Here is a 13,076-nt window from a genome sequence, read left to right as displayed (position 1 = left end):
ACACTCTGTGGGTGGCTGAAATAAACAGAGTTCTGCCCCTCAGTGGGAGGATGTCCCGTTCTCAAGATTTGATTGGCCAGCAGCTCTAGCAGTCCCATCAGCAATGGGCACGGCTAGGACAGCAGCTAGGCCCAGGAAGAAGAGAGCAACGATGTCAGGTGGAAAGACAGAAAGCTGGGTATCATCCTAGGGAGGGGCAGGGGGGTGTGTGTGCCGCCGGCGTGCACCCCCCACATCCTAGGCACTGAAGGAGGTACCCCCATCCGCCCTGCTTCTTCATTTCAGAGCATACTCACCCATGTATGCATGCTAACTGTATGATGGCGTGGGCAGTGTAATATTCAAGTCATTTGCCTTCTTAAAATCCTCATTAATGTTTTTTTTAAATGCTGGGTTGGCTGCCAGTTTCAGCCCTACAGATACTCACATCCAAGGAACAAATGAAAAAATACACATCACTCAGGCTGTCAGCAGACATTATTCCGAGGGTTAAAAACAAAAAACTACTGCGGATGCTGGAAATCCAAAACAAAAACAGAATTACCTGGAAAAACTCAGCAGGTCTGGCTGCATCGGCAGAGAAGAAAAGAGTTGACGTTTCGAGTCCTCATGACCCTTCAGCAGTCATCGGCGGAGAAGAAAAGTTCTGCTGAAGGGTCATGAGGACTCGAAACGTCAACTCTTTTCTTCTCCGCCGATGCTGCCAGACCTGCTGAGTTTTTCCAGGTAATTCTGTTTTTATTCCGAGGGGACTGTAAAGGTTTTAACATTGAGCATCACTACCTGATGCGAAGGTATCACTGTCTCCTGATCGCCACATCTCATTGGTTGCCAAAGAGAATATTGTAACAGGATTCTTCCCATCGACCTGTCGCATCACAGGGTCCTGCCCAACACGGCCGAGCAGCTGCACCCGGTTCAGGGCTGCAAAGGAAGAAACACAAGGAAAATGTCAGCAGCAGGCAATGCCAAATCCTAGCAGAAAACATTTGGCAAAGGAGCACCATGGAGTGAAGTGAAAATGCCTTTCAACACGCAGGAACAAGTTCACACACACTGCAGTGTCAAAATCCACATGGACGGATCCTGCCCACACAGGTCAATGTGCCCATGCCCAGACCCTGCCCACACAGGTCAATGTCCCCGTGCCCGGACCCTGCCCACATAGGTCAATGTCCCCGTGCCCGGACCCTGCCCACACAGGTCAATGTCCCCGTGCCCGGACCCTGCCCACACTGGTCAATGTCCCCATGACCAGGCCCTGCTCACACTAGTCAATGTCCCCATGCCCAGACCCTGCTCACACTGGTCAATGGTCAATGTCCCCATGCCCAGACCCTGCTCACACTAGTCAATGGTCAATGTCCCCATGCCCAGACACTGCTCACAGTAGTCAATGTCCCCATGCCCGGGCCCTGGTCACTGGTCAATGTCCCCATTCCCAGGCCCTGGTCACTGGTCAATGTTTTCGTGCCTGGACCCTGCTCACACTGCTCAATGTCCCGACCTCCTCAGATACTGAAGCAGTCCATGTCCCAATGCAGCAAGACCTGGACAATATCCAGGCTTGGGCTGTGATAAGTGACAAGTGGCAAGTAACATTCACGCCACACAAGTGCCAGGCAATGACCATCTCCAACAAGAGAGAATCTAACCATCGTCCCTTGACATTCAATGGCATTACAATCACTGAATTCCCCACTCTCAACATCCTGGGGGCATTGACCGTAAACTGAACTGGACTAGCCATATAAATACTGTGGCTACAAGAGCAGGTCAGAGGCTAGGAATCCTGCGATGAGTAACCCACCTCCTGACTCCCCAATGCCTGTCTACCATCCACAAGGCACAAGTCAGGAGTGTGATGGAATACTCCCCACTTGCCTGGATGAGTGTTGCTCCCACAACACTCAAGAAGCTCGACACCATCCAGGACAAAACAGCCCCACTTGATTGGCACCACATCCACAAATATTCACTCCCTCCACCACCAGCTCACAGTAGCAGCAGTGTGTACTATCTACAAGATGCACTGTAGAAACTCACCAAGTCTCCTTAGACAACACCTTCCACACCCACGACCACTACCAGCTAGAAGGACAAGGGCAGCAGATAGATGGGAACACCACCACCTGGAAGTTCCCCTCCAAGTCACTCACCATCCTGACTTGGAAATATATCGCCGTTTCTTCATTGTCGCTGGGTCAAAATCCTGGAACTCCCTTCCTAACAGCCCAGTGGGTGCATCTACACCATATGGACTGTAGTGGCTCAAGAAAGCAGCTCACCACCACCTACTCAAGGGCAATTAGGGATGGGCAATAAATGCTGGCCCGGCCAGAAACACTCTCATCCCGTAAATGAATAAAAAAAGGAAACCATAGACTTTTGCATCACATCACTATATCATGGTGATCTAGATGCGCTGCCAAGTTATGAATCTGTATTCACTGAACTTATGATCTTAGCAACTCACACAGTTGAGTTCAGCTTTAATATCACTCTCTATGCCCAAATAGATGGTGTTGCCATGAGATCCCCTCTAGGCCCAGCTCTTGCTAACATTTTAGTCGGGAAACACATTTTTGATGGAATGATCCCAATCTCCCACTCCTTGCATGTTTCCAATACATAAATGATACGTTTGTTATTTTTGAATCTGTAGCTACAGATATAAGAATTTCCTTCCGCACCTTAATGTGCTCCATCTCATGCTCAAATTTATCTTTGAGATGGTGCAGTCTAACAGCTCCCTTTACTCAATGTGCTGGTTGAGAAATCCACCAATGGGTTCTCTACCACGGTGTACCGCAAGCCTACCTTTACTGGTCAATATATGCGTTGAAACTCTTACAGTTCCACACACTATATGATTGGTCTTATCAGCAACCTCGTAAATAGGGCCCGAGCCATTTGCTCACCATGCAAGCTTGATGCTGAAATAGGGCACATCAAAGACATCCTGCAGGATAATGACTACCTTGGTCAGATCATTTTGCACTGTATATCACACAAACTCATGAACAGGCCCCAGGTCATTAATTTCAGGCCTGAAAAGTGGCAAGTTTGCCTTGCATCACCCTGGAAGGGTAAGGCATCTCAAAAATTTATCATGCTGTCAAAGCTTTTCATCTCACACTCTCAGATGCAAGAATGCCAAATTTCAAAGGGAGCAACAATTTTTACTGCATGAGAATAGGGCATTGAGTGGTTGGCAAGTCGACTCTGATCGCTCGAGGTGGAGGGTGCTGCAATGCAGCAGCAACACGATTGTATTTTCCACTAACAGGATACTGCTGTCAAGTCAAAGGGATGTTCTGCCTACCTCTTAAATGAGTAATGTGGTATATGAATATCAGTGCGATGCCAGGTACATATGCCAGCCGTTGGGGCATGCGGCCTATCGTATCAAACAGCGTGTCCCTTCGGAGGTTCACAATAAAGCACTGACCATACTCAACCAATGCATGCTTGCAAAACCCAGAACATAATCTCTAACGTTAGATGTGATCCTGCGATTGGACAGCACTTGCTGAACAATCTGGAGTGTGCTAAGGATTACACTAACAACCAATTTAAGATGATCAGTCAGCACTCAGAATGTGGCTCACTTATGCTTGCTCAGAGCTGCACATTTTCATGCAAAAAGAATATGTCAGACATTGCACCACTTTTTAAATTAAACAAAAGTGAGGGGGCAATAATTCCCTGGTGCATTCTCCATGGTAACACCGTGAGCAATCAGATGAGAGGGAGATGGAGGAGAGCGGAGAGAGGAGATGGAGGAGAGTGGAGAGAGGGAAATGGTGGAGAGTGGAGAGAGAGAAACAGAGAGTGGAGGTGTCTCTGTACAAGTTTCATCTTCAATAAGGCAACATCCTTATAGATTAAATCCAGAAAAGTTATCACAAGTACAGAAAGAAATTGATTTCATGCCTCAAAATGATATCATTAAGTCCAGTTGTCGTAACTGGAGTTCGCCTATTGTACTGGTACCGAAACCGGAGGAGCACAAAGATTGTGTGTGGACTATTGAAAGGTGAATGCGGTGACAAAAGCAGATTCATATCCTATACCACAGTTGGAGGACTGTATTGAGAAAATGGGACAATCAAAATTTATCACAAAGGGTGATTTGCTAAAAGGGTATTGGCAAGTACCATTATCGGAGAGAGCAAAGGAGATATCGGCTTCTGTGACGACAAATGCACCATCTCAGTTTAAAGCCATGCCATTCGGTATTAAGAATGCACCTATGTCATTTCAAAGACTGACAAACAAAGTTATTGCAAGTCTTATCAATTGCGCTGTTTATAATGATGACTTGATAGTTTTCAGTCAGACGTGGGATGAGCATTTCCAACATCTGGAAGAATTATTTAGTCGATTACAAGGAGCTAATTTGGTGATGAACTTGGCTAAAAGTGAATTTGCAAAAGCGCAATTTACGTCTCTAGGCCATACCATTGGCTCCAAGAGATGTGAAAGTCAAGGCTATCGTGGATTTCCCAGTGCCTACAACAAAATGAGAAGTTTTGAGGTTTCTGGGTATGAATGGGTTTTACTGGAAATTTGTACAAAATTTTAGCCAAGTGGTTGCTCCATTGGCTGAACTATTAAAAAAGAACAAGAAGTTTCAATGGGCACTGGAGTGTCAGAAGGCATTTGACAATTTGAAAACTGTATTAACTACAACACCAGTTTCGGCCGTACCCAATTACACCAAGCAATTTAAGTTGGCCGTTGACGCAAGAGATATAGGCATTGGGGCCGTACTGTTACAAGAAGGTGACACTGGAATTGAAAAACTAATAGGGTACTTTTCACGGGAGCTGAATGTACAACAGAGAAGATATTGAACAATTGAAAAGGAGACATTGGGTTTAGTGTTAGCGTTGCAGCATTTTGAAATCTATGTGGCAAACAATTCATCAGAAACAATGTTTTTATACAGACCGCAATCATTTCACGTTTCTGGACAAATTTCAAGCCAAAAGTGTAAGGAGTGGAGTTTATTATTACAACCATTTAATCTACGGATAATACATGTCGCTGGATGACAGAATCTGTTTGCAGATGCGTTATCAAGAGTTTGAAGCTTTAAGGGAAAATTGGACATTTTAGAACCAGGACACTGGACTGGAATGATTTCTGTTGATACCAAGGATTTGTATATATATTATGCTAATGCATGCATCTGGTTATGTAATAGTGTAAGTATATAGTTAAGCATAGGAGATAGTGTAAGATGGGTTAATGAAAGAAATGAAGTCATCTTTTAGAATTATGGTGGTTCATTTTTCGAGAAGGAAGGGGATGTCATGAAGAGATTAACATCTATAATGTTACTGGAAATTATTTTTTAAAATAGACTTTAGTGGTGTCTGTGCCTATGTGTGTGTCTGTGTGTGAGCCAGCTAGTCTGGGTGCTTTGATGTATAGAAAGAAGTAGGTTTGAAATGCTAATTAGATAAACATGGGGAAGTTCAGAAACACAGGTGTTAAGGGGGTACATTTATATTTGTTGAGTAAACCATTCAAAAGAATGGGTAAAATCTTGCTCCTAGCTGAGGGACACCAAGCAATGTGTTTATATTACTAATAAAATTAGTGGGATGAAAATGTTATTGTTCGAAGGTGTGAAGAAAAGCCTCGTGATACCATGAAAAATTTACGTTCAAAGGAAAAGTTAGGTATAAACAGAAAGGAGTTTGTGTGTGTAAGGTAGAGGCATTTAAGATCTAACCAGCCTGTAAGCCTTCAACTGTGTCTGCAAGAAACCAACTTCCAAGAAACCTCATTTTGAATTCGTACAGTCAAATGTGCTTTGCCTGGGGTCTTTTTAAATCTATGAGTTTTATTGTTGCATTAATGGTAGTGTAACTGAAAGTCAGATTAATTAGAGGATCTTTGTAGTTATTATAGTGGTAATTTTGTAGACATATGTATGTGCTTACAATTTTTCTTGTATTAATAAATGTTTAACTTAGTATTATATATAAACCCTCTTGAGGCTCGGTGGTCTTATTACTACTAAATTCAAAGCCTGCATCTCGAAACGTACAAACAGCAAAAATGGATTATGACAGTTGTTTCAAGTTGCCCTCTGGGATTTGAACAACTCAGCCCTTACCATCAGCTGTGTCATTATAGGGGCGGAGGAGAGCAGAGAGGGGGCGAGAGGGAGACAGAGAAGAAGGGAGAGAGGGGGACAGGGTGAGCAGAGAGAGGAAGGCAGAGAGGAGAGTGGAGGACAGCCAAGAGAGGGGGGGAAAGATGAAGAGTGGAGGGAGCAGGTTGGGGAAGAGCAGAGGGAGCTGGCTGGAGAAGAGTGGACTGGGAGGGATGGAGGAGAGCAGAGAGAGAGGGGGACAGTCGAGAGACGAGAGAGGAAGGAGGAGCAGAATGGAGAGGGAGATGGAGGAGAGCAGAAAGGGGTAGACGGAGGAGAGTGGAGAGAGAGGGAAGGAGGGTAGAAAAGAGAGGGACAGGGGATAATGGGTGGAGGAGAGTGGAGAGAATGGGATGGAGGAGACCGGAGAGAGGGAGAAGGAGCAGAGTGGAAAGAGGGGGACGGAGAAGAGCTGAGTGAGTGGGACGTAAGACGGTGGAGAAAGGGCGGCAGAGAGAGCGGAGAGAAGATGGAGGAGAGCAGAGAGAGGGAGACGGAGGAAAGCGAAGGGAGGCAGACGGAGGAGAGCGAAGGGAGGCAGACAGAGGAGAGCGAAGGGAGGCAGACGGAGGAGAGCGAAGGGAGGCAGACGGAGGAGAGCGAAGAGAGGCAGACGGAGGAGAGCGAAGGGAGGCAGACGGAGGAGAGCGAAGGGAGGCAGACGGAGGAGAGCGAAGGGAGGCAGACGGAGGAGTGCGGAGAGAGGGAGACGGAGGAGAGCGAATGATGGCAGACGGAGGAGAGCGGAGGGTGGCAGACGGAGGAGAACGGAGAGAGGGAGCCGGAGGAGTGCGGAGAGAGGGAGACGGAGGAGAGCGGAGATAGGGAGACGGAGGAGAGCGGAGGGAGGGAGATGAAGGCAGTCGGAAGAGAGCGGAGGGAAGAAGGCGGAGGAAAGCGGAGGGAGGAAGGGGGAGGAGACCGATCCTCATCCAGAGAAGTCTAACACAGAAAGGTAGAAGTTGACCAGTCATTGTGGACTAACAATAAAAATCTATGAAAGACAGTGAATGAGTGTACTCACATCTCTCCAGTATGAGTGAGGAGGCATCAGTGACTCGATGTCTCACTAGCTGATGGATTACCTGAAGGAATATCAACAGAACTATTATTTAAAATGAAATCGCAAAGGTCCAAACACAAACAAGCTGCCAGACTCACCCGGTCCAATCACAAATAAGCAGCCAACTGACCCAGTCCAATCGCAAACAAACAGCCATACTCACCCAGTACAATCGCAAACAAACAGCCAGATTGACCCAGTCCAATCGTAAATAAGCAACCAGGCTGATCCAGTCCAATCGCTAACAAGCAGCCAGATTGACCCAGTCCAATCGTAAACAAGCCACCAGGCTGACTCAGTCCAATCGCAAACAAGCAGCCAGATTGACCCAGTCCAATCGTAAACAAGCAACCAGGCTGACCCAGTCCAATCGTAAACAAGCAACCAGGCTGATCCAGTCCAATCGCAAGCAAGCAACCAGGCTGACCCAGTCCAATCGCTAACAAGCAACCAGACAGACCCAGTCCAATCACAAACAACCAACCAAAGAGACCCAGTCCAATGTAAACAAGCAAACAGACAGACCCAGTCCAATCACAAACAACCACCCAGAGTGACCCAGTCCAATGTAAACAAGCAACCATGCTGACCCAGTCCAATCACAAACAAGCAGCCAGACTGACCCAGTCCAATTGTAAACAAGCAGCCAGACTGACCCAGTCCAATCACAAACAAGCAACCAGGCAGACCTAGTCCAATTACAAACAAGCAGCCAGGCTGACCCAGCCCAATCGCAAACAAGCAACAGGGCTGACCTAGACCAATCACAAACAAGCAGCCAGACTGACGCAGTCCAATCACAAACAAGCAACCAGGCTGACCAAGTCCAATCACAAACAAGCAACCAGGTTGACCTAGTCCAATCACAAACAAGCAGCCAGGCTGACCCAGTCCAGTCACAAACAAGCAACCAGGCTGACCTAGTCCAATCACAAAATAGCAGCCAAGCTGACCCAATCCAATCGTAAACAGCAGCCAGGCAGACCAAGTAAAATCACAAACAAGCAGCGAGGCTGACCCAGTCCAATTGTAAATATGCAGCCAGGCTGACTCAGTCCAATCGCAAAGAAGCAGCCAGACTGACCCAGTCCAATCGTACACAAGCAACCAGGTTGACCGTGTACAAACGTAAACCAGAAACCAGGCTGACCAAGATCAATCGCAAACAAGCAGCGAGGCTCACCCAGTCCAATCGCAAACAAGCAGCAAACTGACACAGTCCAATCGCAAACAAGCAGCCAGACTGACCCCGTCCAATCGCAAACAAGCAGCCAGACTCACCCAGTCCAATGGCAAACAAGCAGCCAGCCTGACCAAGTCCAATCATAAACAAGCAAGCAGGCTGACCAAGTCCAACCGCTAACAAGAAATCAGACTGACACAGTCCAATCGTAAACAAGCAAAAAGGCTGACCCAGTCCAATCGCAAACAAGCAGCCAGACTGACCCATGTCCAATGATAATCAAGCAACCTCACTGACCGAGTCCAATCACAAACAAGCAGCCAGGCTAACACAGTCCAATCGCAAACAAGCAACCAGACTGACCCAGTCCAATCGCAAACAAGCAACTAGGCTGACCCGGTCCAATCGCTAAGAAGCATCCAGGCTGAACCAGTCCAATCGTAAACAAGCAACCAGGCTGATGCAGTCCAATCACAAATAAGCAACCACACTGAACCAGTGCAATCATAAACAAGCAACCAGGCTGACCCAGTCCAATCGCTAACGAGCAACCAGACAGATCCAGTCCAATCACAAACAAACAACCAGAGTGACCCAGTCCAATGTAAACAAGCAACCATGCTTACCTAGTCCAATCGCAAACAAGCAACCAGACTGACCCAGTCCAATCACAAACAAGCAACCAGGCTGACACAGTCCAATCGCAAACAAGCAGCCAGTACGACCGAGTCCAATCGCAAACAAGCAGCCAGACTGACCCAGTCCAATCCTAAACAAGGAGCCAGACTGACTCAGTCGAATCACAAACAAGCAACCAGGCTGACCAAGTCCAACCGCTAACAAGAAATCAGACTGACACAGCCCAATCGTAAACAAGCAACAAGGCTGACCCAGTCCAATCGCAAACAAGCAGCCAGGTTGACCCAGTCCAATTGCAAACAAGCAGCCAGACTGACCCATGTCCAATGATAATCAAGCAACCTCACTGACCGAGTCCAATCACAAACAAGCAGCCAGGCTAACACAGTCCAATCGCAAACAAGCAACTAGGCTGACCCAGTCCAACTGCTAACAAGCATCCAGGCTGAACCAGTCCAATCGTAAACAAGAAACCAGACTGAGCCAGTCCAATCACAGACAGGCAACCAGACTGACCCAGTCCAATCATAAACAATCAACCAGACTGACCCAGTCCAATCGCTAACAACCATCCAGAGTGACCCAGTCCAATCACAAACAAGCAACCATGCTGACCCAGTCCAATGTAAACAAGCAACCATGCTGACCCAGTCCAATTGCAAACAAGCAACCATGCTGACCCATTTCAATCGCAAAAAAGCAACCAGGCTGACCCAGTCCAATCATAAACAACCAACCAGACAGACCCAGTCCAATCGCAAACAAGCAACCATGCTGACCAAGTCCAATCGCAAACCAGCAACCATGCTGACCCATTCCAATCGCAAACAAGCAGCCAGACCGACCAAGTCCAATCGTAAACAAGTAACCAGGCTGAACCAATCCAATCGCAAACAAGCACCAGACTGAGCCAGTCCAATCGTAAACAAGCAACCATGCTGAACCAGTCCAATCGAAAACAAGCAGCCAAGCTGACCAAGTCCAACCGCTAACAAGAAATCAGACTGACACAGCCCAATCGTAAACAAGCAACAAGGCTGACCATGTCCAATCGCAAACAAGCAGCCAGGTTGACCCAGTCCAATCGCAAACAAGCAGCCAGACTGACCCATGTCCAATGATAATCAAGCTACCTGACTGACCGAGTCCAATCAAAAACAAGCAGCCAGGCTAACACAGTCCAATCGCAAACAAGCAACCAGACTGACCCAGTACAATCGCAAACAAGCAACTAGGCTGACCCAGTCCAATCGCTAACAAGCATCCAGGCTGAACCAGTCCAATCGTAAACAAGCAACCAGGTTGACCCAGTCCAATCACAGACAGGCAACCAGACTGACCCAGTCCAATCGTAAACCATCAACCAGACTGGCCCAGTCCAATCGCTAAAAATCAACCAGACTGACCCAGTCCAATCGCTAACAACCAACCAGAGTGACACAGTCCAATCACAAACAAGCAACTAGGCTGACCCAGTCCAATCGCTAACAAGCATCCAGGCTGAACCAGTCCAATCGTAAACAAGCAACCAGACTCAGCCAGTCCAAACACAGACAGGCAACCAGACTGACCCAGTATAATCGTAAACAATCAACCAGACTGGCCCAGTCCAATCGCTAAAAATCAACCAGACTGACACAGTCCAATCGCTAACAACCAACCAGAGTGACCCAGTCCAATCACAAACAAGCAACCATGCTGACCCAGTCCAATGTAAACAAGCAACCATGCTGACCCAGTCCAATCGCAAACAAGCAACCATGCTGACCCATTTCAATCGCAAAAAAGCAACCAGGCTGACCCAGTCCAATCATAAACAACCAACCAGACTGACCGAGTCCAATCGCAAACAAGCAACCATGCTGACCCAGTCCAATCGCAAACCAGCAACCATGCTGACCCATTCCAATCGCAAACAAGCAACCATGCTGACCCAGTCCAATCGTAAACAATCAACCAGACTGACCCAGTCCAATCGCAAACAAGCAGCCAGACCGACCAAGTCCAATCGTAAACAAGTAACCAGACTGAACCAATCCAATCGCAAACAAGCACCAGACTGACCCAGTCCAATCGTAAACAAGCAACCAGACTGAGCCAGTCCAATCGTAAACAAGCAACCATGCTGAACCAGCCCAATCGCAAACAAGCAGCCAGGCTCATCCAGTCCAATCGCAAACAAGCAGCCAAGCTGACCCAGTCCAATCGCGCACAAGCAACTAGGCTGGCCCAGTCCAATCGTAAACAATCAACCAGGTTGACCGAGTACAAACGTAAACCAGAAACCAGGCTGACCCAGATCAATCGCAAACAAGCAGCGATGCTCACCCAGTCCAATCGCAAAAAAGCAGCCAACTGACACAGTCCAATCGCAAACAAGCAGCCAGACTCACCCAGTCCAATGGCAAACAAGCAACCAGGCTGACCATGTCCAACCGCTAACAAGAAACCAGACTGACACAGTCCAATCGTAAACAAGCAACAAGGCTGACCCAGTCCAATCGCAAACAAGCAACCTCACTGACCAAGTCCAGTCACAAAGAAGCAGCCAGGCTAACCCAGTCCAATCGTAAACAAGCAACCAGACTGACCCAGTCCAATCGCAAACAAGCAACTAGGATGGCCAAGTCCAATCGCTAACAAGCATCCAGGCTGACCCAGTCCAATCGTAAACAAGCAACCAGACGGAGCCAGTCAAATCACAAACAGGCAACCATGCTGACCCAGTCCAATCGTAAACAAGCAACCAGGCTGGCCCAGTCCAATCGCTAAAAAGCAACCAGACTGACCCAGTCCAATCGCTAACAACCAACCAGAGTGACCCAGTCCAATCACAAACAAGCAACCATGCTGACCCAGTCAAATCGCAAACAAGCAACCATGCTGACCCATTCCAATCGCAAACAAGCAACAAGACTGACCCAGTCCAATTGTAAACATGCAACCAGGTTGACCCAGTCCAATCACAAACAAGCATCCAGGCTGACACAGTCCAATCGCAAACAAGCAGCCAGGCTCAACCAGTCCAATCGCAAACAAGCAGCCAACTGACCCTATCCAATCGCAAACAAGCAACCAGGCGGACCCAGTCCAATCAGAAACTAGCAACCAGACTGACCCAGTCCAATCGTAAACAAGCAGCCAGGTTGACCCAGTCCAATCGCAAACAAGCAACCAGGCGGACCCAGTCCAATCAGAAACTAGCAACCAGACTGACCCAGTTCAATCGCAAACAAGCAGCCAGGTTGACCCAGTCCAATCGTAAACAAGCAACCAGACTGACCGAGTCCAATCGCAAACAAGCAGCCAGACTAACCCAGTCCTATCGTAAACAAGCAACCAGGTTGACCCAGTCCAATCACAAACAAGCAACCAGGCTGACCCAGTCCAATCGTAAACAAGCAACCAGGCTGATCCAGTCCAATCGCAAACAAGCAGCCAGGTTGACACAGTCCAATATAAACAAGCAACCATGCTGACCCAGTCCAATGATAAACAAGCAGCCAGACTGACCATGTCCAATAGTAAACAAGCATCCAGAATGACCCAGTCCAATCGTAAACAAGCACCCAGACTGACCCAGCCCAATTGTAAACAAGCAACCTCGCTGACCCAGTCCAAATGTAAACAAGCAACCAGACACACCGAGTCCAATTGCAAACAAGCAGCCAGACTAACCCAGTCCAATCACAAACAACCAACCAGAGTGACCCAAACCAATGTAAACAAGCAACAATGCTGACCTAGTCCAATCATAAACAAGCAAGCAGGCTGATCCAGTCCAATCACAAATAAGCAACCAGGCTGACCTAGTCCAACCGCTAACAAGAAATCAGGCTGACACAGTCCAATCGTAAACAAGCAACAAGGCTGACCCAGTCCAATCGCAAACAAGCAGCCAGACTGACCCATGTCCAATGATAATCAAGCAACCTGACTGACCGAGTCCAATCACAAACAAGCAGCCAGGCTAACCCAGTCCAATCGCAAACAAGCAACCATGCTGACCCAGTCCAATC

General features: G+C 47.7%; 1 protein-coding gene across 1 annotated transcript in view; it reads right to left on the bottom strand.

Moving 5' to 3' along the window:
- Nucleotides 1-13,076, bottom strand: part of ssbp1 (single-stranded DNA binding protein 1) — a 62,763-nt gene that overhangs the window by 15,980 nt on the left and 33,707 nt on the right. The window contains exons 3-4 of the mRNA XM_078550491.1: nt 7,197-7,257; nt 784-924 (exon numbers count right to left, since the gene is read on the bottom strand). Coding sequence (XP_078406617.1) covers nt 784-924; nt 7,197-7,257 — 202 coding nt within the window. The remainder of the gene's footprint in view (nt 1-783; nt 925-7,196; nt 7,258-13,076) is intronic.

The sequence above is a fragment of the Cetorhinus maximus genome, chromosome 10 (genome assembly GCF_964194155.1).
Source record: "Cetorhinus maximus chromosome 10, sCetMax3.hap1.1, whole genome shotgun sequence".
In the NCBI taxonomy this organism is placed as follows: domain Eukaryota; kingdom Metazoa; phylum Chordata; class Chondrichthyes; order Lamniformes; family Cetorhinidae; genus Cetorhinus; species Cetorhinus maximus.
The sequence above is the reverse complement of the archived record's forward strand: the minus strand, read 5'-3'. Positions and strand labels throughout refer to the sequence as shown.